The sequence below is a fragment of the Thermobia domestica genome, chromosome 11, assembly GCF_964235325.1.
Source record: "Thermobia domestica chromosome 11, izTheDome1.hap1.1, whole genome shotgun sequence".
Lineage (NCBI taxonomy): Eukaryota > Metazoa > Arthropoda > Insecta > Zygentoma > Lepismatidae > Thermobia > Thermobia domestica.
In genome coordinates, this window is record NC_137464.1 from 145,820,371 (window position 1) to 145,846,824 (window position 26,454).

Sequence of the window (26,454 nt, forward strand, 5' to 3'; positions counted from 1 at the left end):
AATAAATAAAACGTAATAATAATAAAATAAATAAAATACTATAGTATATAATACAAATTATAGATCTATAGGACGGTGCCTTCTATTTAAGCATTAAATAAGCAAAATTAGAAAAACTAAAATCAATTAATGGAAAAAATCCCTAATTACCCATTTTCCTAAATAAAAAACAAGTACAACGATACAATAATTGCATCATTGTTCTGCTCGTTTCATAAAAGAAAAGGTACAATAGCATTACAATTTCTTTAAAAAAAAGATAAACTTTACATCTCACTGTAATAACAATAATTAGTTTTGTTACATTAAAGTGAAAACTAACTTCTATTAAGGTCCGCATTATCAAGATATGTATTGCAATTGTTTGCAATATAATTTCGCAACAGCGTTCTTTATTACCGATGCTACTTAAATAGTATGCTATCACAGGAAAGAATACGAAAATACCTCCCTATGTATTAGTTTAACAAAGTATTCAACTAGTAAATTAAAACTACTGTTAACAGTAAAAAACGTTCTATTTGCCGTAAAAACGTGTAAATCTCTTACATCAACATCAAATTAAACCTAACTCTAAGTTTGTAAAATTGAAATTGCTTCTCCAATAACAGGATTAATTACATTATAGTATTTAAAGGATATTACACAATTAAATAATTAAGTATATAAACATGTCTGGAATAAAAGATTTCCTATAAGCAGCGGCACAATAAGAAAATACATTAATAATATGCACACCACAGAATAGGTACTAAAGTGGTCAATAACATGTAAATTCACCACAAGCTATTTTACATTAATTCCATATAAACCCCTTGCATAATCACTAGATTCAAACAAATGATAAACAAATAAAAGTTAATTTAAGATTCTTGATAGCCTTAATTGTTCGCGCAAATTCAAGATGTTGAAATAGTGATAAAATCTGCTTCTCTTCAGTGAAATAAACAAAACACTGAGGATAAGTAAAAACGTCCCTGATAATACGAAAATTTAATACTTCTATCACGGTATTTAAAAAAAAAAAAAAAAAAAAAAAAAGTGTCTCAAATATAATGGGAATTCTTGCCAACATTATCTAATAAAAATACTTTAATCACAATCCAAAATCTTTTATCAAAACATGTAGTAGTCACTGTTTTGTTTAACAAAACGATAAAACAGTCGATTAAGGTTAATAATCATGTAGTAAAGTAATCTAACAAATGCTTCACAAATTGTAATGCAAATTACCTTAATAAAATTAAAATGTAATAAATTACTAAACATGAGGAAATAACCTGTCTTGGAGCAATGCGATCTAAAATGTAGTTATGTCTAGTTCAGATTCTTAACATTACGTATCAGCATATCAATGGATAAAATGTGCTATTCCAGTATATAATATAACCGTACTCCCTTCTATTTTCTATATTCATTTAGAATTTTGTCTGCAATATGTAATAGCTGTACATTCTACTGTTCTATTTTTCTTTTTATTTTCTTTAATTAAATATTATGTAATTCCTGTTGTTGGTTAATCATATTTAATTATGCTATGGGATGTTTAAAAGAACGGCCGATCTCCCCTTTTAATTGAGAAGTTACCAATTGTTTATATTGTATATATATATATGTCTGTTTCGTTTATTTCGTCTGTTTAATATGTGTGTTTTGTATATTCTTAAATCCCAATAATAGAATATTGTAAATGGAAAATTCCTATTAACATTGGATATCGTAGGAGACTTCAAAAGTGAGACAAAATCAAAGCTGTAATTCAGAACAGGATATAAAAGAGATTTTTGGAGATGTTTGTTAGGAAATGGTCACCAGACTTTACACGTGATGAGGACTTAAGCACTGAATATCAATGTGTCAATTTTTTTAATATAAAAAATAATGTTTACGAAAAGGGAAAATACTTAAAAGTCTATGTGCGCACGCAGCTATGGTGTTGGGTGCATAAAAGGGTGTATATGGAAAGTTAACAATGGTGACCAAAGTCTAAAATAGTCATAAAATCTGACGTAAGTTGTAAAAACTTGTTATGTTTTTAGCATTTACTATAAATGTCATGTGTCTCCAAAAACTAACGTAACTTCGTAGACACACGTCGTACTATGTAACAAGGGAGTCCGTCGGTCAATCTCTTTTTCGGCATTTGTAAGTCTAAATTAACCGACGGACTTCAACTGTAACTTTACTTTTCTTTTAATCTTCGTTTTATCAAAAAACTGGGCAAAATAATTCGTCTCAATTATTCAGAATGCTTGCTAACCTATGGATATGTCTGCAGCTAAAGATTAAGAGAGACTTAATACGATTATTGTTTATTCACGTGTGACCGCTCGCATACTGTTAATCCTAAAGTTGAAATTAAAAAGTACGTTTCGCTCTCGTACTGGAGCTGCAAAAGATAAAAAATGGTGTCAGGTGTGGGGTGCACTTGTGAGGTGGCCGTGGAGTCACCTGCAGATTAACCCGTTCGGTCGCCTATATAATAGTCCAGTGGACAACTTCTGAGGTTGTTGTGAAGTATTCAAACAGTTTTGAAAAAATCCAGATGAAAGTCCTGTGGTGTAAATGCAGGGATCCAGTGGTTCAGATCCGAGCAGAAAACCGAGCAAGTACGGAGACGAAGCCCAAACAATAGTTGAACATCGGATGCTGAACTATTACAAATTAAAGGAAAGTATGAGAAGCTAAAAACACATGCAGCACAGGGAAGTAACTTCCACCATGTAAGTTATGTTACAGCACATCGAAACAATAGACTGAACAGTGGTTTGTGTTTTTATGTTTACAGCCAAGTTCTCTTGTGTGGAAGGAACTTCCTAGGACTAACATCTCAGCGCCCTGCCATGGAGAGAACCATAGTGCATCTTACTACAGCGAACAGTTATGTGAGTACAATCTTTTTCAATTTATTATTAGGAAGAAACTCCTGTGTGTGTCCCTGTAAGATTGAACTGTATTTCATCTCCCCGTGTATTAATGCACAGGTGAAATAACAGAAACCATTTTGTATCACGGATTGTGTATAAATTGGTCAACAAACATTTATATCACGGATTGTGTACAAACTGGGAGTGTTTTTTAGTCCATACAATTTATGCTTTATTTTGGGGAAATAACGTTTTATTTCTGATTAAAAAATAGTATTGTAAGGGCAATTTGTAATAGCTCACAAAACTAGAGTCACGATTGAGGAGCAGTAAGAATGAAATCCTTTAAATGTGTAAAATTAAAATAACGGGCCGAGCTAAGTTAAAAATATTAGTTGTGTAGTAAAAGACATGGGAAAAGTTAAATATTTTTAAAAAATATTTATCACTACAGCCTATCCGTCGGCTATTATGTCTGTCAGTAAAAAGAAGGGCAAAAGTATTACCAACTGAGTGTGTAAAAAATAACTCTTCGAAATTTGATGAAAAACAAGGAAAAGTAAAACATTAAATTGTTTTCATTACTTAAAAGGGCAAAAAGACAAGGCCCTACATTAGAAATTAATTCATAATGCTCATTTCCTACTAACATTGTTAACAATTAAATGTGTGTAAATAGTGCTCGGTGCTGTTGCAGTAATATAAGTGCTCGTTGTTTCACATTGTGTTCTGTAAATAAATCCCAGGTTAAATCGGGAATAGGACCACCAGTCGAAGGGTAAAAACCCTTGGTAATCACTTCTGTAACTAAACGGAAAGATAGGTCCGCAAGTCGAAGGGAAAAACCCCTTAATAATCTTGTCATGAAATGTAGCCAGGTAGGAAGTGATTACGGTAGTTGTTTGGCGAGAGAAAACTAAGGAGGAAACAACAGACAACCCTCAGTAAGTTAAGAGATAGGTATACCTAGAAAAAAAAGAGGACAAGATAGTGTCCCCGAGAACAGTAAGTCAGAAGGGAGACTCACGGGGAAAACGGAATCTGTGGGGACGAAGGTATAGTGTCGTCCAATAATAAGGAAAAACATGAAATCTTTGAGTTTTGCGTCCCACGATTATGCCGGTGAGGCTAAAGGAGACAGTGATGATGAGTAATGAATGAAATGGTGGAATGAAGAAAGTGGGAGGAAACGGGAGAACCCCGAGAAAACCCACGTACACTGTGTTTGTCCACCACAAAGTTCACTTGGCGGGGGCTGGGATCGAACCCGGGACCCCAAGCTCCAGAGGTGAACGCTCTACCGCTGAGCCACCGCGGCCCCTCCAATAATAAGGAGTCTGCAAGAAGACTCGAGGTAAAAATGGCGCCAGATTCCGTTGAAAATGGGAAGCCATTGCCAACTAAAGTAAAGAAGGTGGAAAGGCTACTGCCACCTCGGGGCATGGTAATCCCATGCAGGAGGATCTCCCTGCCCCCTTAATTGAGGAAATTTGTTACTTATACAAATTTCCGTAGACAATATTATCTTATTTAGGTTTACTTTTCCTTTCATATTTGATAATTTACCTTTTCAGTTTGAAATGGTGCAACATTAATGTTTGAAGCATTTCATTTAGTTATATGCAGTACCTAACTTTTCGCATACGCACTGATATGCCTTAACTCATTACGAGAATTTACTTATTATGAATACTTTTATATATATTCATGGTAATAATCGTTTATTTTTAAAATAAGATATTATTGAGGCAAGTATAATACAATAAAATTAATCAAAATACTATTAGCCACCAGCAGGTTACCAAAAGTGGAATAACTACACTCCGCGTATAATATTTTAAACTATTGATTAGTTTTTTAATTTTTTTGTTATATTTTGATTTTTAATTTTTTTGTATCTTACATTTTGGTAATTAGTGTGATTTAAGTTTAAAGCCGGATTACTATATTATGAATACATTTGTTTTTCACTTACATTAGTATGGAATGTGTTGGAAATTTTTGTACAGTAACCATTTTGTAAACTATACAATCCACCTTTAATTTCAAAATTTCTCTACTAACTACAATTACATCGTGTTTATGTGCTGTATGAAGTATGACTCCATTTACGGTTTAGAAGTAACATGACAATTTATTATATTTTAGCGTAAGGAGAATACACTTACAACTGTATTGTGTTACAGCTTGGTGAACTGTTAAGTTTTTGTAATTTAGCTTTGCAGTTTTATATAAACGGGTGACTATAAAGGAAAGGTTTAACTTACAGTTTAACCAATAATAAGGTATAGAAACACCTTATTTACATTATTAGCTAAGCAGAGGGTTGTTTTAACTGATTTCAAAATTATATATTAGTTTGAAAGTAGAATAAACACAAGTGTGTTTAAGCAATATTTAGCGAGAATCGCATTAACTTAAACAACTTGCATAAACGAAATTGTTAAAGATAGTTAAATTATATACAATAAGATACTATCTCAAAATGCTACATTTTTAACATTAAAACCATATTTATACCTGGAGGCATCTGGTAACAATAATTTCACTTTGAGTATACTGAAATAGGAATATTTTTGGCTTGTTTTAATATATTTTTAATGCTAGTTACATGTTGTAAAATTACTTTTCTTTTATATTTAAAACTGCTTTTAGCGAACATTCACATTTTACAGACAATTCTTTCAATAGAATTTTGACAACTCTATAGTATTTTGGTTTATATTTAAATAAAAGAAATTAACTACCTTTTAGAAGTTATTTTTGTTTTAAAACTTGTTTATTTTGAGCAACATCTGCAAATAATATTTAAGGTAAACAAGATAAGGTTACGAGAACTAACTGTTTTGTACTTGGTTTTCAACAATCAAACTTTTTTGGTTTTAATATTTATTTTACAATTGTATTATTAAACATCTCCTTTATTTACGATACCAAACAGTACCTTATACACTTCTTCAATCAACTGAACACAGTTTTTTTTCTTACTGTAAGTCCGTTGGTACTATTAGAATTACCTCATTCTGGCAAATTTCACTTATTTATTTTACCAATGTAATTATTTATTTGCCAAATATGTTATAATTTGTATAATTAACAAGGTTTATTTTACAAGGACGACAACTTGCACCAATTCAAACGCTTGATGGAGGGCAGTAAGATTTACATAGGAAAATATTGAATATTTTTCTTACAATTTTAATAATTTCTGCAAAATTGTTTTAGTTTTGTAGTTGAATTTTCCTCTTAACATTTCTTTTTGTAGAACACACAAAAATGGCAACTATGCGAAATAGAAAGACAGTTTTCATCTATTTAAGTACTCAAAAGTCTCATTAAAACATTATTATTATTTGAAATAATATGTAATTTAAGCCCCTTAGTAGGCATGTTTCTTCTTGCTCACCTCATCCCAATACAAATTCATGCTTACCATTCTCTTCCTAGTTTCTGTAACTTTATCAAAACAAACTCAGACACGCCGTTTCAGCAATTAACAAACTTCCCTATTGACCAAGATAATTTTGATGAGCTAGTCACCCACGTGCGGAGCACCAGGAAGAAGCGAGAGCAGGGAAGTAGAACAAAACCAGGGGACACGGGACCCTCGAGGAGGAGTGTGACAGAAGCCGCCAGAAACACACTTTGGACCGCTATTCAGAAGAGTCGTCTTAACAGCAATTGGGAGACGGTTAGCACTCCGGGGCCCTCACCATCCATTGCATGACAGAAGTGTCACTCCAAAGAGGCCAGGACATCTGGGAGCTGTTGCCCTGAGGTCGAGAGGTCCTTCACTCTCGAACGTGAGGTCCGGGATCGATACCAGACGGAAACACTCAACGGATTGGAGGATAAGGCTTCACCCGATATTTAAAGAGGCTCATCACATCGAAATGGCTGAGGTACAGTAAAATCCTTTCCTTTTCTAACCTTTGCGTCTCTGTGATATTTTCTATTAAAAAAACATGCATTTCATTTCATTCATCCCCAATTAATTACTCAAGCGCTGTACTGCTCAGATCCCCATGTACTTTCTCTCTTGCCATGCGAAGTAATATCCCCATGTTCGTTAGTAAGAACTGACAATTGAAACAATTAACTGTGGTTGCAGCCCCACAGCACAGTATAGCAAGGGAATTTACAGTTCAAATCCTAAAACGATTTGAAGTGTACCTGACCAGCTGACCAGAAACCAGATTTTGCCGAAGGGAACTACAACGCTATTCATTTCAATGCGCAAAGCCTTCTTTCAAATTTCGCGGAAATTAAAAGCATTGTATCCTCTTTTAAACATGTGCATGCAGTACTTATTTCTGAGTCTTGGCTACAGGATTCCCTCTCAAACAACCTCGTTCATTTATCAGGTTTCCATGTCTTTACAAACAATAGAAAGGGTAAAAGCGGCGGGGGTGTGGCAATATACTTACGAGACAATTTCCAGGTCAAACTTCTGTCTCAGTCAGCTGGTGTATATAACAGTAGTTCAGAATATATTATACTCGAAGTCACTGTAGGTCACCAGACATTGCTTTTGAGTGTTGTGTATCGTCCCCCCTCCCCCCGTACATCTTTCATAAACTTTGTTGACGATATTGCAAAACATTTACCCAATTATCAGCATTTCATAATAATGGGTGATACAAATTGGGATCTTTTAACAACGAAAGACGAAGTCTTGCAATATCGGGATACGATCTCGGGCCTTAACCTTGCTATCTGTCCTCTTGGTCCAACCCATCACATAAGGAACTCAGCATCATGGATAGATGTGGTACTGGTATCCAAGGAAGAACATGTAATTAGCCACGGTCAAATCCACACACCGGGCATCTCGTACCATGATATGTTATATATATCCTACAAACTTCGAGTTCCGCAATATAAAGCTAAATTCACATCATCCAGAGACTTTAGGTACATGAATGATGTAGACCTGAACATCGACGCTGCCTACTTGCCGTGGCACTCAATAAACTGCCTCCCTACAGTTGACGAGCAGGTAAATACTCTAAATTCTTTAATAATAAATGTGTATGATAGACACGACCCTGTAGTTAAGAAACGTGTTTCGCGACCCCCATCACCATGGTTAACCGATGAATTACGTTCGTTAATGGCGCGGAGAAATAAAGCTTATAGCGTATACAGGAGACATGTTAAAAATAGTGATCCTTCCAGTGATAGCACAATAAATCCCAATACAAAATTCGAAAACTATAGGATATTAAGAAACCGTTGCACTCAAGAAGTAAGGAAGGCAAAACGGCGCTTTGCCTATGAAATACTTGAATTCGAAAATAATGGAGCAGTTCTTTGGAAACGGCTAAAAGTATTAGGTGTTGGGAGAAACATAGCCAAGAACGCAGTTAACTATACGCCAAAGAATTAAATCTAAAGCCACTGGTACAGATGATATTTCAATAACCATGATCAGGAAAATCCTACCGCATGTACTTAATCCTATCACTGACATTTTTAATTACTCTCTTACCACAGGTACTTTTCCCACAGTATGAAAACTCGCTAAGGTCCGCCCACTTCCAAAAAAGAACAACGCTGATAATATTGCAGACTATCGTCCTATCAGTGTTCTTTCCGTGCTTTCAAAAGTTTTTGAATATATTGTAAATGATCAAATTCGGGAATACTTAACAACAAATAATTTATTGGATACATTTCAATCTGGTTTTCGAAGTACTCATAGCACATGCACTGCACCAGTAAACGTAACGGAGGATATAAGATGGGCTATTGATAACAGAAAACTGACGCTCCTTACTCTACTTGACTATAGTAAGGCATTTCAAACGATTGATTTTTACATATTACTTCAGAAATTATCATTATTGTTTAATTTTTCTGAATCAGTGTTTAAATGGTTTCATTCTTACCTTCACGAACGTAAACAAAGAGTAGTGATCAATCAGGATCACATATCGACATGGCATTGTATCAACAGTGGAGTGCCGCAGGGTAGCGTACTAGGTCCCCTTCTCTTTGCCCTTTACATTAATGATCTCCCTAAAATTCTCACCTATTGTAAATACCATATTTACGCTGATGATTTTCAGTTATATTCTTCTTTTCCCCAACAAGATATTAATAATGCGATTGAGAAAATAAATACTGAGTTAAATAAAATCAGCGACTGGTCTACGGCTCATGGGTTAAAATTAAATGCAACAAAATCGCAGTGCATCTTAATTGGCTCCCCAAGAATTCTTTCTTCTATTAATATCTATCAGCTCCCAAATATAAAATTGTCCAATACTGTTATTCCTCTACAACTGTCAAAAATTTGGGAGTCATAATAAATCAAAATCTCTTCTGGTCAGATCAAATAAATGGAGTTTATAAGAGAGCATTTAGTGCCCTACATACGTTAAATCGACTAAGAAATTTCTTACCAATATCTTTGAAGATCAAACTTGTCAAGGTACTGGTGTTCCCACATCTTGACTATTGCGACTCAGTCTATTCTGATCTAACAGAAAATCGATCAAAGCGCTTGCAAAGAGTGCAAAATGCCTGCATTAGATTTATTTTCAATACAACTTACACGGAACATCTCACATCTTTTTATAAAAAACTGTCATGGCTGACGTTAGTTGGAACAAGAAATTTACATAATTTACCCTATTGTACAAAATACTTACTACGTCAGAACCATCGTATCTAGCCCGTAGATTTTTATATTTATCAGACTTTCATACTAGAAGCACAAGATCACAAGATAATTTCTTGCTCCCCATACCCAGTCACAATTCTGATTCATACTCAAAATCCTTCACAGTAAGTACTACACGCCTCTGAAACAGTTTACCTCAATTAATACACAACGTTTCCACAGTTGCCAAATTTAAAAAATCTGTAAATTCACTTCTCTTAGGAGATACTGGTAGCACATGAGGAATCTTCGTTTTACCAGATTATTAATAACCCACATATGAACACACAACCAATAGGTAACCTATGTTAATTTGTACAGCTTCTATATTCATACTTCTAGTACCGCTATATGCAATATGCAATTTTAGGTTTCTCCATGTTATTTTTGTTTCCTCTATTGTACATTATTTTTCAATTTTTGTTTTTGAAGTGCTTAACCATTTTTTTACTTAAGTAGTATATTCTTTTTTATGTGGTTCTATTCTTTTGTAATTGTTAATATTTTCTATATATTGGTGTTTTTTCTTAATATATATAATTTATGCACGTGGTTAAGTGCTCGGAGAAGGCTTCGCCACGTAAAAGAAGTCATAAATAAATAGAATAAATAAAACTGTATACGGGCCACTCCAAACAAACTTCACTTTTTAAAATGTACTTCACGTATTATATTATAAACCATTACTTTAAATTGAAACAGAGAGGAATTATCTTTCCACAAAACTCAACCTATCGTTTTTAAGCACTACAGCGTATTTCTAATATTTGTCTCCCTAGAGTTTTGATAAAATTTCCATACGCAAAATGATCTTTAATGAGAATTATTTGCAATAATGTCTGGGAATACTTGCAACTATTGCAGACAAAATTTTAAATGAATATAGAAAATAGAAGGGAGTACGGTTATATTATATACTGGTATGACACACTTTATTTATTGATATGCCGATACGTAATGTTAAGAACCTGAACTAGACATAACTACATTTTAGATCGCATTGCTCCAAGACAGGTTATTTCCCCATGTTTAGTAATTTATTACATTTTAATTTTATTAAGGTAATTTGCATTACAATTTGTGAAGCATTTGTTAAAGATTACTTTACTATATGATTTTTAACCTTAAGCGACTGTTTTACCGTTTTGGTTAGACAAAACAGCGACTACTACACGTTTCGACAAATTATTTTGGACTGTGATTAAAGTATTTTCATTAGATAATGTCGGCGAGAATTCTCATTATATTTAAGATACATTTTTTTTTTTTTTAAATACCGCGACAGAAGTATTAAATTTTCGTATTATTAGTGACATTTTTACTTATCCTCAGTGTTTTGTTTATTTCACTGAAGAGAAGTAGATTTTATCGCTATTTCAATATCTTCTTGAATTTGCACGAACAATTAAGGCTATCAAGTATCGTAAATTAACTTTTATTTTTTGTTTCAGTCCTCTATATTTAGATTTTGCCATAATCCCAATCACACAATAATAAACAAAAATATCATTTTATACTGTATATGTCTTCGAAGTAGCAATTATTAACATTCAGAAAATGTTTATATTTATTTTAGATAAAAAAATTTCATCCAGCTTGGGTGAAGATCGGAAGGAGTTTAATATGCTAATGGCATTGCCTCTTTGTATGGCTAAGCTTATCCTTTGTGTCAAAAAGTAACCACTTCTAGGATCTCCTGATTTGTTAATTAATTTTGATCCTAATTCCTTTAAAAACATTCTGGCTTCTTTGCTAAGAACGCCCATTGTTTCCGTGGCAAACGCAAGAAAAATGTGATCTTCTTTAAGTTTTGAATATTTAGAACGTTTCCGCATATACACTGTCTCTGCTGCACTTCACTACACACTTTTACTTATTTATTATTTGTTTGAATCTAGTGATTATGCACGGGGTTTATATGGAATTAGTGTAAAATAGCTTGTTGTGAATTTACGTTATTGACCACTTTAGTACCTATTCTGTGGTGTGCATATTATTTATGTATTTTTCTTATTGTGCCGTTGCTTATAATAAATATTTTATTTCAGACACGTTTATGTATTTAATTATTTGATTATTTAATATTCTTTAAATACTATAATGTAATTAATTCTATTTTTGGAGAAGCAATTTTAATTTTACTAACTTAGAGTTAGGTTTAATTTGATGTTGATATAAGAGATTTACACGTTTTTACGGCAAATAGAACGGTGTTTTTTTTTTTTTTTTTTTTTTTTTTTTACTGTTAACAGTAGTTTTAATTTACTAGTTGAATACTTTGCTAAACTAATACATAGGGATGTATTTTCGTATTTATTCTTGTGATAGCATGCCATTTAAGTAGCATTGGTAATGACGAACGCTGTTGCGAAACTATTTTGCAAACTACAACTGCACTATATATCTTAAAAATGCGGGCCTTAATAGAATGTACTTTTTGCTTTTGTTTAGATAAATTTTATCTTTTTCTTTTTCCAAAGGGACCGTAATGCTATAGTATTTTCTTTTGTATGAATAACCATAAAAATGACACAACTGTAAACGTTGTTGGATTTGTCTTTTATTTAGGAAAATGGGTAATTAGGGATTTTTTTTTTATTAATTGGAAATAATAGTTTCCCTAGTTTTGCATATTGAAGGCCTAAACAGAAGGCACCGTGCTATAGGTTTATAATTTATATTATAGATTATAGTCCTTTATTCATTTTATTATTAGTACTTTTTATTTATTTTTTAGAGCCTTCCAGATTTAATAATTGAAATGTAAAATTAAGCATTTACATTATTATTAAATGATTTGGCTTTTAAAGGCTTTTTTATGTTACTAGAAAGCCAGGCCTAGCGTCTGCCTTGGAAGTTAATACAAACATTTTTGCTTTAAAATATTTTAAGATATGTATCTAAAGCTGACTTAAAACAGATTTTTTTGTTTTTGCAATCAAGATAATACTTTAGAATCGTATTAATAATATACTTTTTTTTTATTTATTTTTAGTATTAAAGAATTAATTTTTGTTGAATGAAGGCTACAAATTCGATTTTATTTTGAAGACAATTAGAAATTAATTAAAGAACGTAAGAACAGGAGTTGAAAATTAACCTTTGCTGGAAACAACAAATATACACATTGGTATTTATTATAACTTAAATTGAAATCTTTTATTGATTGGCTTGTGTGCATGATTGAAATCTGGAAATCGAACTCGGTGACGTTTAAGGTTAAGAATTATTTATAATTTCCCAACTGTTTAATTACTTTTAGCACTTTTTACTAATGGAAACCGTATAGAAACTTAAGGTTTAATTACGATTTAAAATTACGAGCCTATACTTATTGACACTTAACGCTTTAGATTTTGATCTATAAGAGAAGGAAGAGTATTTTACACATTGGCACATGATTTAGTTGTATCCTGATTTAATAATTATTGATTTTGATTTTAATTTTATTGTTAATGAGAGTGTGATAACTTACATAAACGGTATATTATCATTTATCTCTCGTTTATGTTTCGATTTTATGACATTTTGTTTTTTGCCCTCGTAATACACTTTAGCTTACTGCCTAACATATAGTGGAATTTTAAGTTACTAAAATATTGCTGGCAATTTTTGATTATTTATGTTTGAGAAGTGACAGTTTTATCTTAAGTATTAAGTTTAATAAGGATGCTTATTTACTGGCTACGTTGGGTTGTTAGATTATCTTCCCAAAACCCCAAAAACATTTTGGAGGGTCATTATTTTAGTTTTCTCAACACACCAAGGCCAAGGGTTGAAGAATTAAGTATTTTAAGATGTATTTGTAATTTAAGACAAGGATACTGATAATTATTTGCTTCAGTGACCCAATTTCCTAAAATACTCTTTTTCAAAGATTTGATTTTCCTGTTTTTTTATTTTTTAAATATACTAGTTAATAAATTTTTTATGACCTGATGGGCACTGTGTTTTGGAAACTTGACGATAGTTTCTTTTTCTTTCTTTCTTTTTTTTAAAACATATAACTTAATGTTTGTTTGCAACACGACTGTGTACGGACGGAAATATGGTGGAGCGTCAGAGAATATCTGTGAACTCCCCTGACCTTACTTTGGATTTTTTTTTTCTTTAACAGTAAAAGTAGAGTTACAAACTATGAGGGAAGAAGAAAGGATAAGGGAAATTTAAAGACAGATTGCTATGTAAAAATGAACTCTCTTTCTAACAAACTTTCAGTTTTCGAATTTATCTTTACCTATTGACAGTTTTTGTACTCATATATGCTACACACGCCATACTATGTAACTCGGGAGTCCGTCGATTCATCTCTTTTTCGGCATTTATAAGTCTAAATTAACCGACGAACTTCAATTATAACTTTACTTTTTAAAATTTAATTCTACAATAAAGTAAAATATCAAATTCGTCTCTATTATTTAAAGTACTTGCTACCCTATGGATCTGTCTGCAGCTAAAAATTAAGAAAAACTTAATATGTTTGTTGTTTATTCATGTATAACCGCTCGCATACTATTAATCCTGAAGTTGAAATTATAAAGTACGTTCCGCTCGCGTACTGGAGCTGCAACAAATCCCTCCCGAAACAAAATCGTAAATACTCCACTGTATATATTTCCAATTCATTATTATTATTATTATTATTATTATTATTATTATTATACTTCAGTATTTAAAATTTTAATACCAGAACAAATAACGATCTCGGTTACAGGGTTGGCTGGTTTAAACCAGCTGGTTTTTTGAAACAAGCCAACTGGTTTAAACCAAAAAACGGAAAATGTTAGTAAAAGTGTAAGTGTTTGTAAAACCTTGATGAACACACATTTGTGGGTTATCACGTTTCACTCCCGTATATTATTCATATTATATTCAGACCTAAATTCCTCATTCATTACTCAAAAAGATATACTACAAAAGCAACTTTTTTTTTTATAAGTTTATAAATGTTTATTTTGTGTTGTTTTTTTTTGCAGTTATTATTATTGTTATGAAATTGCAATCAAAGAAAAATCTAAATATTGTTTTGTTTCAATGTTTACTATTGATAAGATACATCGAAATGCCGTACTTTGTGTGTGTGTGTGAGGGGGGGGGGGTCATACAGACCCCACGAGAGGCATTTAGTGAAATGAGAAGTATCTGTGGTATCTATTTAGGTATAAATGAGTCTGAGCCAAAGTGGACTCAAATAATTCGTATCTTTATTCACTTTTCTTACTGATATGCAAATTAACTCGTTGTATCTCTTTAATTTGGACCAATAAAAGTCGTTATTAACTAACTTGAACTAAATTAGTTCTTCCGTACTCCGTAGTACTTTGAAATTGTGCATATGTAATTCTGTATAATGGTTTCACTTGTACAACTGTTTATCTTTTTGTCCTTCTGAAATGACTCTTGGCAGTTATATTAAGAAGCATGTAAAGATCAGAACAACGTATTTTTATTAGGATTCCTTCGTGAGTGAGTCGGCAGACGTATCGCATTTGTGGCCAATTAGTCCAGGTTCCGAGTTCAAATGGAGGACAATTTCTCTCGGATGTAACTTGAGAAGCGGATTTTATTCCGCTTTCAGCAGATGTGACCCCTTCCAGCATAACCCGGTCGTTGCATAATAACATCAAGGCGAAACAAACTTATTTCTGCCCATATATGATATGAATATATAGAGGAAATAATTAAAAAAAAAAAAAAAAAACGATTTTTTTTAAAAAAAAAACCATGGTTTTTGCCACCGCTGCTCGGTTATCACCTGTCATCCCCTTTTTCGACATTTCTAGATCAAAACAAACATCTACCTCGAACATCATTTAATTAAAGCAAACATTTACATAATTATGGTACTTGAAATATCTATTTCGTGAAGACTTACCCCTTTATCTTTGGACGTTGTTTCTGGTCCAGGTTCTTTACTAAAAACCATTTCATAAAATAGGACCCACAATCAATATGTTTATAAATACATTAAATTATAAATTAATAGTGTAATACCTAACTTAACCTAAGAACCATGTATACCTAACCTAATGAGTATGGATACCTTACCTAATGATGAAGATACGAAGCTATCTAGTCTATTAACAAGAGTAATACGTGATTGAAGAAAATGAAAACAAGAAAGAAGAAAAAAAAAAACTAATGCACATGGAAACAACGGGCATCGAATATATCTGTACGATACGTAGAATCAGGCATATATAAATAAAGCAATAATAATATTTGTATTTCATTCATAAAAATATACGAGCTCCTGACATGTCCCCTATCAACACGCAAAACATGGATTGCAGATAGTAAATGAGAACCTACTAATCAGATTTTATCTATTGGTTGATTTTTTTATAGATAGCAAAATCGAACTATCAGCTTCATGCTAAGCAATTTTGAAGAATATTTAGATAATGAATTGTGTAATATCTTATCACAAATTATTTGTGATCATTTTTTTAAAATTTTGATTTACGTTCTAAGGATCAGATTGCCAATGTGCTGTAACATTTAGTTACGCTAAGGAAAGTAACAGCAATAGGTTGATTGCATGGACAAGCAAGTAGAAACATGTTTTCCTCCATGATATGCTTGGAATGAATCACTGTAAAAATGGCAGGGTAGTTTTCAGGGCGGAAAAACTGCAGGCAGAAGAAATGGCAGGCGGAAAAAATGGCAGAGAGGTAAAAATAGCAGGAAGGAAAACAATAAGTAAACAAGTAACATACGTAAATGTTTTCAAATATATTGTATTGCTCAAGCTTACCTTGCATGCATTAGTTGAAGAATTTCTAGCCTTGTAGACAAATTACACTGTTAAACAACGAAAATGTAAATTGAACAAAATCAGCTAATTCTTATTGATTTTGTGGTGCTGATCACGAATTTGAAAGTTATTTTCGAATATTAGCTCTACTTTTCGTTTTACAGGCATGTCTAATAATAACGCTTTAAAAATAAATATATTCGCTTCGTTTGGGGTAAAATGTTACACTGATCCGGCAACACTGGAGAAACTATATGAACGCTTGGTTTCATTGTGTTCCTTATCTCAGTAGTGTTCTGCTATTGTTAGAAAAGACAGGTTTAGTGCAGTTATCAGCGTTTTGGGTGTGGCGTTTGTGTAATGCAGGACATAAAAATACAACTACAACTACGCAAAATACTGGTATTTCGAATGTATATTTTTAAATAGTTGTCGGAACTATTTCAAGTGACATTTTGAGGTTTCAATAAACAAAAATGCCGCGAAATTGTGTAAACAGTGCGGATAGTTTCTGCTACGTGTGTGGGGAAGTGACATTTTCCTCACAAAGGCAGACTATAACACCACTAACAAGAAAAGCCTATCAATATTACTTTGGCTGTAAAATTGGAGACCAAGATAAATCTTGGGCACCCCACATTTTGTGTAACACTTGTGCCAGCAATCTAAGAAATTGGATTAATGGGAAGGGGCGCTGAATGCCTTTTGCAGTGCCCATGATTTGGAGGGAGCCAAGCGACCACACCAGAGACTGTTATTTTTGTATGGTTCCTTCCGTCAAGAAGGGAATTTCCACGAAGAAGAAGCGGGCCTTGATCTATCGTAACATTCCTTCTGCAATGCGCCCTGTTCCACATGGAGAAGGACTACCTGTTCCTGACCCACCTAAAGAATACGATCTTTTTTCTGATGATGATCAAGAAGTTGAAGCTCCTGAATCAAGTACTTCGAAGGACCCTACGTTTGTTGTAGAAGAACCTCCATGTGAACCACATAGACTTACTCAAGAGGAACTAAGTGATCTAATCAGAGACTTGAACCTCTCGAAAAGCAAAGTCGAAATTTTAGCGTCACGCTTAAAGCAATGGAATTTATTGCAGGAAAAAGTAAATATTTCAGTGTATCGGAATAGAGAGAAGATATTCACTTCATTTTTTACTATGGAAGACCCACTTGTGGCATGTACAGATGTAAATGGTATCATGAGGGCACTTAAAATTAATTACGAACCTACGGAGTGGAGGCTCTTTATAGATTCGTCCAAGATGAGTTTAAAGGCAGTGCTTTTACATATTGGAAATGAACTTCCTTCAATTGCTGTAGGTTACGCAGTTCATATGAAGGAATCTTATGAAAACTTGAAACGTTTACTTCAAACCATTAAATATTACGATTTTCAGTGGCTCATTTGTGGTGACCTTAAAGTAATAGCACTGTTGCTAAGTATGCAGTTAGGGTATACAAAGTATTGTTGCTTTATATGTGAATGGGACAGTAGAGATCGTGGATCTCATTACCGCAAAAGTGATTGGAGTGCCAGAGAAACTCTTCAGTCGGGAGTGAAAAATGTGCAGCATGAACCACTGGTAGATCGTAACCGAATTTTGCTTCCCCCTCTACATATTAAATTAGGTCTTATGAAAAGTTTTGTTAAGAGCATGAACCAAGAGGATGAGGCCTATAAATACCTAAGAGGACAATTCCCTCGATTAAGTGATGTCAAAGTTAAAGAGGGTGTTTTCATAGGGCCACAGATTAGGCAACTATTCAAAGATCACAAGTTCGACGAAATTCTCCAAGGTGAGGAGAAAGCTGCGTGGGAAAGCTTGAAGAGTGTTTGTTCACAGTTCTTGGGAAGACACCGAGCAACAAATTACAAACAACTGGTAGCAAAGTTGTTATTGTGCTACGAAAATTTTGGTTGCAATATGTCTCTGAAACTCCACTTTCTTCATTCACATCTAGACTTCATTCCCGAATTGTGGAGCAGTAAGTGACGAACATGGTGAGCGTTTCCATCAAGATATTGCAGCCATGGAGAAGAGATATGAGGGAAAGTGGGGTTCTAACGTATTGGCCGACTACTGTTGGACTATTGCAAAGGATGCTCCAGATGTAACCTACAAAAGGCAAGCCAAGCGAAGACGATCAAAATAAAATAAACATAATCCTGTACAAGGGATCACTTGAAACTTTTGTCTACATTGCAGTGTAGTTCTTGCACAAAAAGGTATTTGTACATATTTTCCATGTTTTGATTTTAATACTGATTTTTATTACGGAATTGTTAATGTTTAACTTGACCACGGTTACTTTATTTTCTGTATCGCTGTGAAACTGGTATTTGTGCAATTTTGAAAAAGGAAGTACAAGGGTATAGAAAGCTATATCACATCACAGTGAAATAAATAAAAAAAAGTGAAATGTAGGTTTTTACAAGGATTTTGCTTAAATGTTTTATAAATATTAATACATTTGTATATATACAGCTACTGTTGTACAAGGGCGTTTTTTTTTTTCACAACCTGAGCTAAGGAAATTCTTCTATCATCATTTCCTTTCATATTATGCTTAAATGAATGTAAAAATCGCAATTTCAAAGAATTTACATACCTTCGATCAAAATTTGTTGAACAGTGTTATTAGTACTGGAAAGTTGGAGAAACAAATTGACTATACTACACAACTTGTCAAACGAATATCCTGAAATACCTAAGAGGACAATTCCCTCGATTAAGTGATGTCAAAGTTAAAGAGGGTGTTTTCATAGGGCCACAGATTAGGCAACTATTCAAAGATCACAAGTTCGACGAAATTCTCCAAGGTGAGGAGAAAGCTACGTGGGAAAGCTTGAAGAGTGTTTGTTCACAGTTCTTGGGAAGACACCGAGCAACAAATTACAAACAACTGGTAGCAAAGTTGTTATTGTGCTACGAAAATTTTGGTTGCAATATGTCTCTGAAACTCCACTTTCTTCATTCACATCTAGACTTCATTCCCGAATTGTGGAGCAGTAAGTGACGAACATGGTGAGCGTTTCCATCAAGATATTGCAGCCATGGAGAAGAGATATGAGGGAAAGTGGGGTTCTAACGTATTGGCCGACTACTGTTGGACTATTGCAAAGGATGCTCCAGATGTAACCTACAAAAGGCAAGCCAAGCGAAGACGATCAAAATAAAATAAACATAATCCTGTACAAGGGATCACTTGAAACTTTTGTCTACATTGCAGTGTAGTTCTTGCACAAAAAGGTATTTGTACATATTTTCCATGTTTTGATTTTAATACTGATTTTTATTACGGAATTGTTAATGTTTAACTTGACCACGGTTACTTTATTTTCTGTATCGCTGTGAAACTGGTATTTGTGCAATTTTGAAAAAGGAAGTACAAGGGTATAGAAAGCTATAGGTTAGGGTTCTTCTTAATTCCCCAGCTTATCACATCACAATGAAATAAATAAAAAAAAGTGAAATGTAGGTTTTTACAAGGATTTGGTTAAATGTTTTATAAATATTAATGCATTTGTATATATACAGCTACTGTTGTACAAGGGCGTTTTTTTTTTTTCACAACCTGAGCTAAGGAAATTCTTCTATCATCATTTCCTTTCATATTATGCTTAAATGAATGTAAAAATCGCAATTTCAAAGAATTTACATACCTTCGATCAAAATTTGTTGAACAGTGTTATTAGTACTGGAAAGTTGGAGAAACAAATTGACTATACTACACAACTTGTCAAACGAATATCCTGGTACTTCTTTTATTTCATTTTCTATTATTCCTGGATCGATGTTTACTGTATACAGGACATAATTTACGTCAAACAACAGTAACCACAATATGTTATTTTTTTTATAATGCAAATCACATAGTCAAATTCGCAATACTATATACAGAACATAACTTATATGCAACAATAATAACTACACTATTATATAATTTTGTATTGTCTAATTTCGTATAATGCAGATCCACAGTTAGCTTCATTGTACTATAGCCTCATAAATTACTCGTACATGCAACAATAACTACCTTGGGCCGCGGTGGCTCAGTGGTAGAGCGTTCACCACTATTGCTTGAGGTCCCGGGTTAGATCCCAGCTCACGCCGTGTGAACTTTGTGGTGGACAAACACCGTGTGCGTGGGTTTTCTCGGGGTTCTCCCGTTTCCTCCCACTTTCTTCATTCCACCGTTTCATTCATTACTCATCATCACCGTCTCCTTTAGCCTAACCGGCATAACCGTGGGACGTAAAACTCAAAGATTTCACTTCATTTCAATAACTACCTTGTACTCTGTCATGGTGGGGAAAACTTATTGTTCCAACCCTCGCATAAATGAATTGTGCGTGGTTTCTCTTCAAGCGTAACCTGATGCACATGCCATTTTTAAGGAGGAAACTGTGGCGGATACGTCTTACTCTCATGGTTTCTTCACCTACTGGATACATACATTGAATCAAAATAATTATATTCCGCTCCCGGAGGAGCTATGTTTTAAGTATTCCATGCCCTGCAACACATCTTCATACGGAAGAAAGGCCAGTGAACCAATTTGGTTGAAGAACTCTGCATCTTCTTCATAAAAGTCCTGACAAACCCAATTCTTGAATTTTACGATAAGTACTTTGTCTAGATGGAAGAAACATCCTTCTATAGAAACATCATGTCCAAGCTTATTTTGAAGTGAGTTGTAAACTACTTCAAAGTCACATACAACTAACTGTTGAAGCAATGCATAAGCAACCGTTATAGCTATTTCTCCTATCGGGACCCTTATTTACATACAACTGAGTAAATAATCGAGGTGCCACTTCAATAAACCAAACAGATAATTTAGAAAGGACAGCCGGCTAAATGCCCTATGAAAATGCTTTCTTACGTGAATATGTTACATGTTTACATATTGTTTTTCCTATCCTGCCATTTTTTCCGCCTGCCATATTTTCCTCTAAAAATGACCCTGCCATTTTTACCTCACACCGCTTGGAATATGTGCGATGCAACGTAACTAAATTCACTCAAACATTATAATGGATTCTATCACTGAAGCCGAATTCAATAACTATATTTCAATCAATTTGTCACTGTCTCAAATCAAGTAAACCAAATTATACTAAGAACTGTCAAAATGGCGCTTATTCACATTTTTTGAGGCTGATCAAAATCTATTTAATGTATTAGCTTTTCGAACTGTCTAGTTCGGAGGGCCTATATTCTTAACACACACCCAATTAATTACTATTTATGATTTTACTGATTTATTAACCAGAAAAACGTCTTCATGAAAAATTCTAGTTTTATAGGCACCTTTGAACAAACGTCCAATATTACTTCATTTCTTCTTGTGCACTAAACTCATTCCACCTAGTGAGTTGAACAGCATAATTTCAACAACAATCAATTTAAAAGCTTAACTATTATCATTTCTAATAGTTAAATATTCTTCCCTCATTAAAATAAACTATATTTCATTTTAACATTAATTTTACTCTTTCAGTTTCTCAAAAATAAACTAAATTATTCCGTATTTCGTACGTCATTTATTTCAATATGGTGATCAGCGCACCAATGTTTACAGGATTCACTCACATAAATGTCACTTCTACATTTTCAGGTAATAAATTAAACTGCTGCTGATTTTCTTGATCTAGCCCCCTTTTGACGTTTTTAAGAGTTTGTAATGCATATTAATTTTATTTATAATATTATCCCCTTCAATGAAACGTAAACACAGAATCTCGATTTATGCATATTCTGACAAACTTCGCTATAGGCTTAAGTTTTGTACACACATGGTCGTTTCTCACTTTTTTTTAAACAATTATTATTTTATTTGATCCTGATTCTACTCTTGTCCGGAACAACCTATAATACTCCCAGTAAACCACAGTACCGTTCGTCATTATTCATATTTATTCATAATGTTGTAATAAGTACTTATACAACACACTTACAATCATGAACCTTACATGGGCACAACCCTAAACTGTCTCTTACTTACACATGGTATGTTTATATACTTCCATACGAAGGATAGGCTATACTTAGCGTATTAGGAACAAAAATACAACTATCCCACTGATATATACACTTGTATCAATATTACCGAATCTTGTGGAAAGGTACCTAAGAATCTATAGTTAAAAAATTTCGTACAAGCTCACGAGCGCTGATTTTGAACTATAATATTTCGAGTTGCTAAAAAGCAGCTCGTATCAAACTAGCCTAGGAAGTTCCCTCCTCCCTAAATGTGTCAATGATTTTTACTTTCCAATTTCTCATGCACAACTCGTTAATACTACACAATTATTACACGATTTACGTAGAGACGTTATTTCTTTATCTTTACAGTAACGCGAATGAAATGGAAATGAAATCTTTGAAATTTACGCGCCGCGGTTATGCTGGCTAGGCTAAAGGAGGCGATGATGATGAAAGTGAAGAAAAATGGTGGAATGCAGAAAGTGAGAGAACACGGAAGAAACCTGAAAAAATCCACGCAGACTATGTTTGTTCACCACAAAGGCGAAGGAAATGGAAACACACCATGCTACATAATAGGCCAAGATGAGGAAAATAAGTACATTTCACGCTGAATAACTCACTATATTTGTCGTAAGTAGTAAATTGTTTAAATTTGTATTTATTTAGTTATTTTCATTTAAAATGAAACTTACACGTTTCAACTGAAGAACCTAATTTATTTTTTCTGGAATTGTGAAGACGATGCCCAATATTTGGTATGTTTATTGTCTTCTTTCAACGTTACAGTTTCAATTTAATCGTCATTTTTATAACAATTTTTAGGTATTTTTTTTTAAGGGCATTTCATAAGTAATATTATATATATAAATTTATTTCATATGTTTTTTACATGTTCGTTCCCGTAGCTATTGAATCGAGCGGCATTTGGGGCCTCGAAAGGCTCAATTTCATCAAAGAAGTAGGCCAGCAGCCCTTTCATCTGAGGCAACACGAAATTTGTTAGTCGAGAAAACTAAAAAGTTAGATTTTTTATTGTCACGTCTGGTCCTAGTTTCCGCACATTCAGCTTTTTATCCCCTTCGTGCGTCGTTCTCCATACCAAGAATAATCCATTTTTTACGCTATTCTACTTCTTGGCGTGAAGTCGATTTACTAGAGAAGTTTGAAACCGTTCTGAAATGTGGACTGGAATCGTTACTCAACTGTAACCTAAATAGCAACGCATGGATACAGACCTCCCTTCCAGTTGATTCTGGAGGTCTTGGTATTCGTCGGGTTGTCGATTTGGCGTATCCTACATTTTTAGCGTCGTTCTATGGCTCCCAGCATACCATTGAGATACTCCTCAACCAACTGAATGAGCCTCACATAGAATCCGATGTCCAAGACTGCATATATGACTGGTCTAACCTAGTTGGTTTAAGCCCTCCTGAAATAACGGGCAGAAGTTCGCAATCAATGTGGGACAAGCCAATTATCAAATTATATCAATCAGTGTTAATACAAGAAGCAGACAGTCAAGAGGACAAGGCTAGACTTCTCGCCTTCTCATCACCAATTTCAGGTGCTTGGCTACAGGCATTACCTTCACACACCCTAGGACTGCACCTTCCAAACGAAAGTTTTCGTATTGCAATTGCACTTCGCCTAGGAGTAGACATCTGTGAATCACACAACTGCTCTAAATGTGGTGCATCAGTCAAGCAGAACGGTCTACACGGTCTGTCTTGTATAAGTAGCTCCGGAAGACATGTGAGGCATTCGAACGTGAATGACATTATCTGGAGAGCACTCACACCGGCGGAAGTTCCGTCTGTTCGTGAACCTGTGGGGTGTAACAGATCTGATGGCAAAAGACCAGATGGCATGACGCTGGTACCATGGAAGAGGGGAAGGATTCTTCTCTGGGATTTCACCTGCTCTGACACTTTCGCGTCATCTAATCTCACTCTTTCTTCATCTCGAGAAGGAGCTATTGCAGCTCGCAGAGAATGCGAGAAAAGAAGAAAATATAAAGATCTGCTCGATAGATACATGTTTGAGCCCGTAGCTATTGAATCGAGCGGCATTTGAGGCCTCTAAGGGCTCAATTTCATCAAAGAAGTAGGCCAACGTATTGTACACCTTACTGGTGACAAGCGGGCTACTACTTTTCTGATACAACGTATCAGCATAGCAGTTCAGCGAGGACATGTGGCTTCCATTTTAGGTACATTACCTCCTGGAAAATTATTAGAAGTTTTCCTTTTATAACTAATTGTTCAGAATTTGCTTTTTATCTTTCTGAAAAAAAAAAAAAAAGTAATACAAGGTATTTTGTATCCTGCAATATATATATTTTAGATCAAGAATTTCTTCCCCTAACCATGACTAATTTTCAGGTTCTTCAAAGTGAACATTTTGATCTCGAATTGTCTCGGAAGTCTGCGTGTGTCCCCTCTCTGAAAGGAAGGCCAGTTCTAGACGGACCAAATTGTCTTGGAGAAGAAGGAAAGGTTTTTGTTGTTTAACCGCAGGATCGTTTGAGATTTACTTCCTCCCCAGTTTTTTTCTCTTAGCAGTGCAGTATTCACTGTTTATACCCTCATAGGTTCCAAATTCATTCATTCAACTACAGAACAGCGGGTGGTAATATACAATGTGCTTTGACCACTGCCTGCGTGTCTAGCGGGCTGCGGCTTTGACTAAAGTGCTATACAAATATTGCTGTCATCTACTAAAAGGGCCAGAACGATACAAAACATGTCGAATTTACTGATCTTGATACTTACTGACTATACTTTTCTTAAAATAGCTGTAGCTATCTCTAACCTTGAACACAAAATTAAACGGCGAATAATGTAAAACATAAAGAGATTTTCTGTGTCCTGTGAAATAAATTGAAAGTTCGAACAACATTGTTTTTTCCTTGGTATGTTTAAGGTTAAATAAAATCACTAATATCAATCGCTCTGTAGATACTAAATTTTGTCTTCTTCCCGATTGTTTATTCGTTGCAGAGGCATGGACTTTATTCTTTTTTACAGTTTGCCACACTGACATCTTTTGAACAAACTATAACATTTGTAGAACGCCGCACTTAGTTCTCAACTACGTAATCCTCACTGCACTTTTGGTTATCTAACGTTGAAGGATGTGAAATACTGGAAGTGTGAATGCGCTGTTGTTCGCGATAATACCATCAATATTAAGTGCCGTCGACGTAATATACGTCGTCGTTAGTTTCGATAATTTGATGTGATACCGGAACCCCCATGTCGCGTTAGGATGGTGGTGTATTCTGGTCTAACAGTGGCCAAGTCTTCAAAGCACCTAAAGGGATATTTTATTTGATAATCTCGAACGATACATTTTGTTGTTAAATGTATCTTTCACAACCCCATTCCCGTACATGTGATTGGTGTGCACAATATCTTTAGATGTATTGAACAAATGCGATGTTTAAACCATTTTCCCGACGGTGCTTTACTATTTGATGGTACGAAAATCGTCAATTGGGATGAGCCATGATGTATCATATTCAGTAGCTGCTCAATTTCGGAGCAGCTTTACACTAGTACCAACACGACACAATGGCATTTACTAGCTCATACACAACATTGATAACGACGTCGGCTTCATGTTTCTGGCAAAACTACATATATGGCAGCAGAGTTACTAAATAGTTTAGGTCGTATACATCTTCCATATTGCAAATTACGGCTATTTAGAAATGGTAGTAAAAAACGTACAAGCCATAAACTGTAGAGTATTTTATAGTTATGTTTATACAGTATTTTATAATCAAATGAACAATTATATTCTTACATAATAATTCCCCTAGTTGGAAATATCGCGGAACTAATTTTTAAAAGTGAAAAATTTTCTATACTGCTTTCTGTGCAAGTACTTTAGAAACAAACAAATATTATACATATATATATATATATATATATATATATATATATATATATATATGTGTGTGTGTATGTGTTCAGGTTTAATATATAGAATTTAATGTACTATAGTACAATAATACATAACTATGATATATTTATGATTTCTTTAGATCCATATATGCATATTCTCTGCTATAAAATGGTTCTTGGAGCCGCGCAGGCTCAGTGATAGAACACACACTTCCGGTGCGTAGTCCGATTCGATGTCAGCTCCCCAACTTGAGCTTTT

At 34.0% G+C, this 26,454-nt stretch overlaps 1 protein-coding gene across 3 annotated transcripts in view; it reads right to left on the reverse strand.

Annotated features, from left to right (window-relative positions):
- LOC145664475 (WD repeat domain phosphoinositide-interacting protein 3) overlaps positions 1-26,454 on the reverse strand; it is a 315,439-nt gene that overhangs the window by 67,248 nt on the left and 221,737 nt on the right. Inside the window, exon 8 of one of the 3 annotated variants that reach the window (XM_081731187.1) lies at positions 15,391-15,449. The exons of 1 other annotated variant lie outside the window; for it this stretch is intronic. In XM_081731187.1, the coding sequence (XP_081587313.1) occupies positions 15,406-15,449 (44 nt within the window). In that variant the 3' untranslated portion in view covers positions 15,391-15,405. Of the gene's footprint in view, positions 1-15,390; positions 15,450-19,935; positions 20,097-26,454 lie in introns of those variants that run through there. One more of the 3 variants, XM_081731184.1, reaches the window with a different exon arrangement.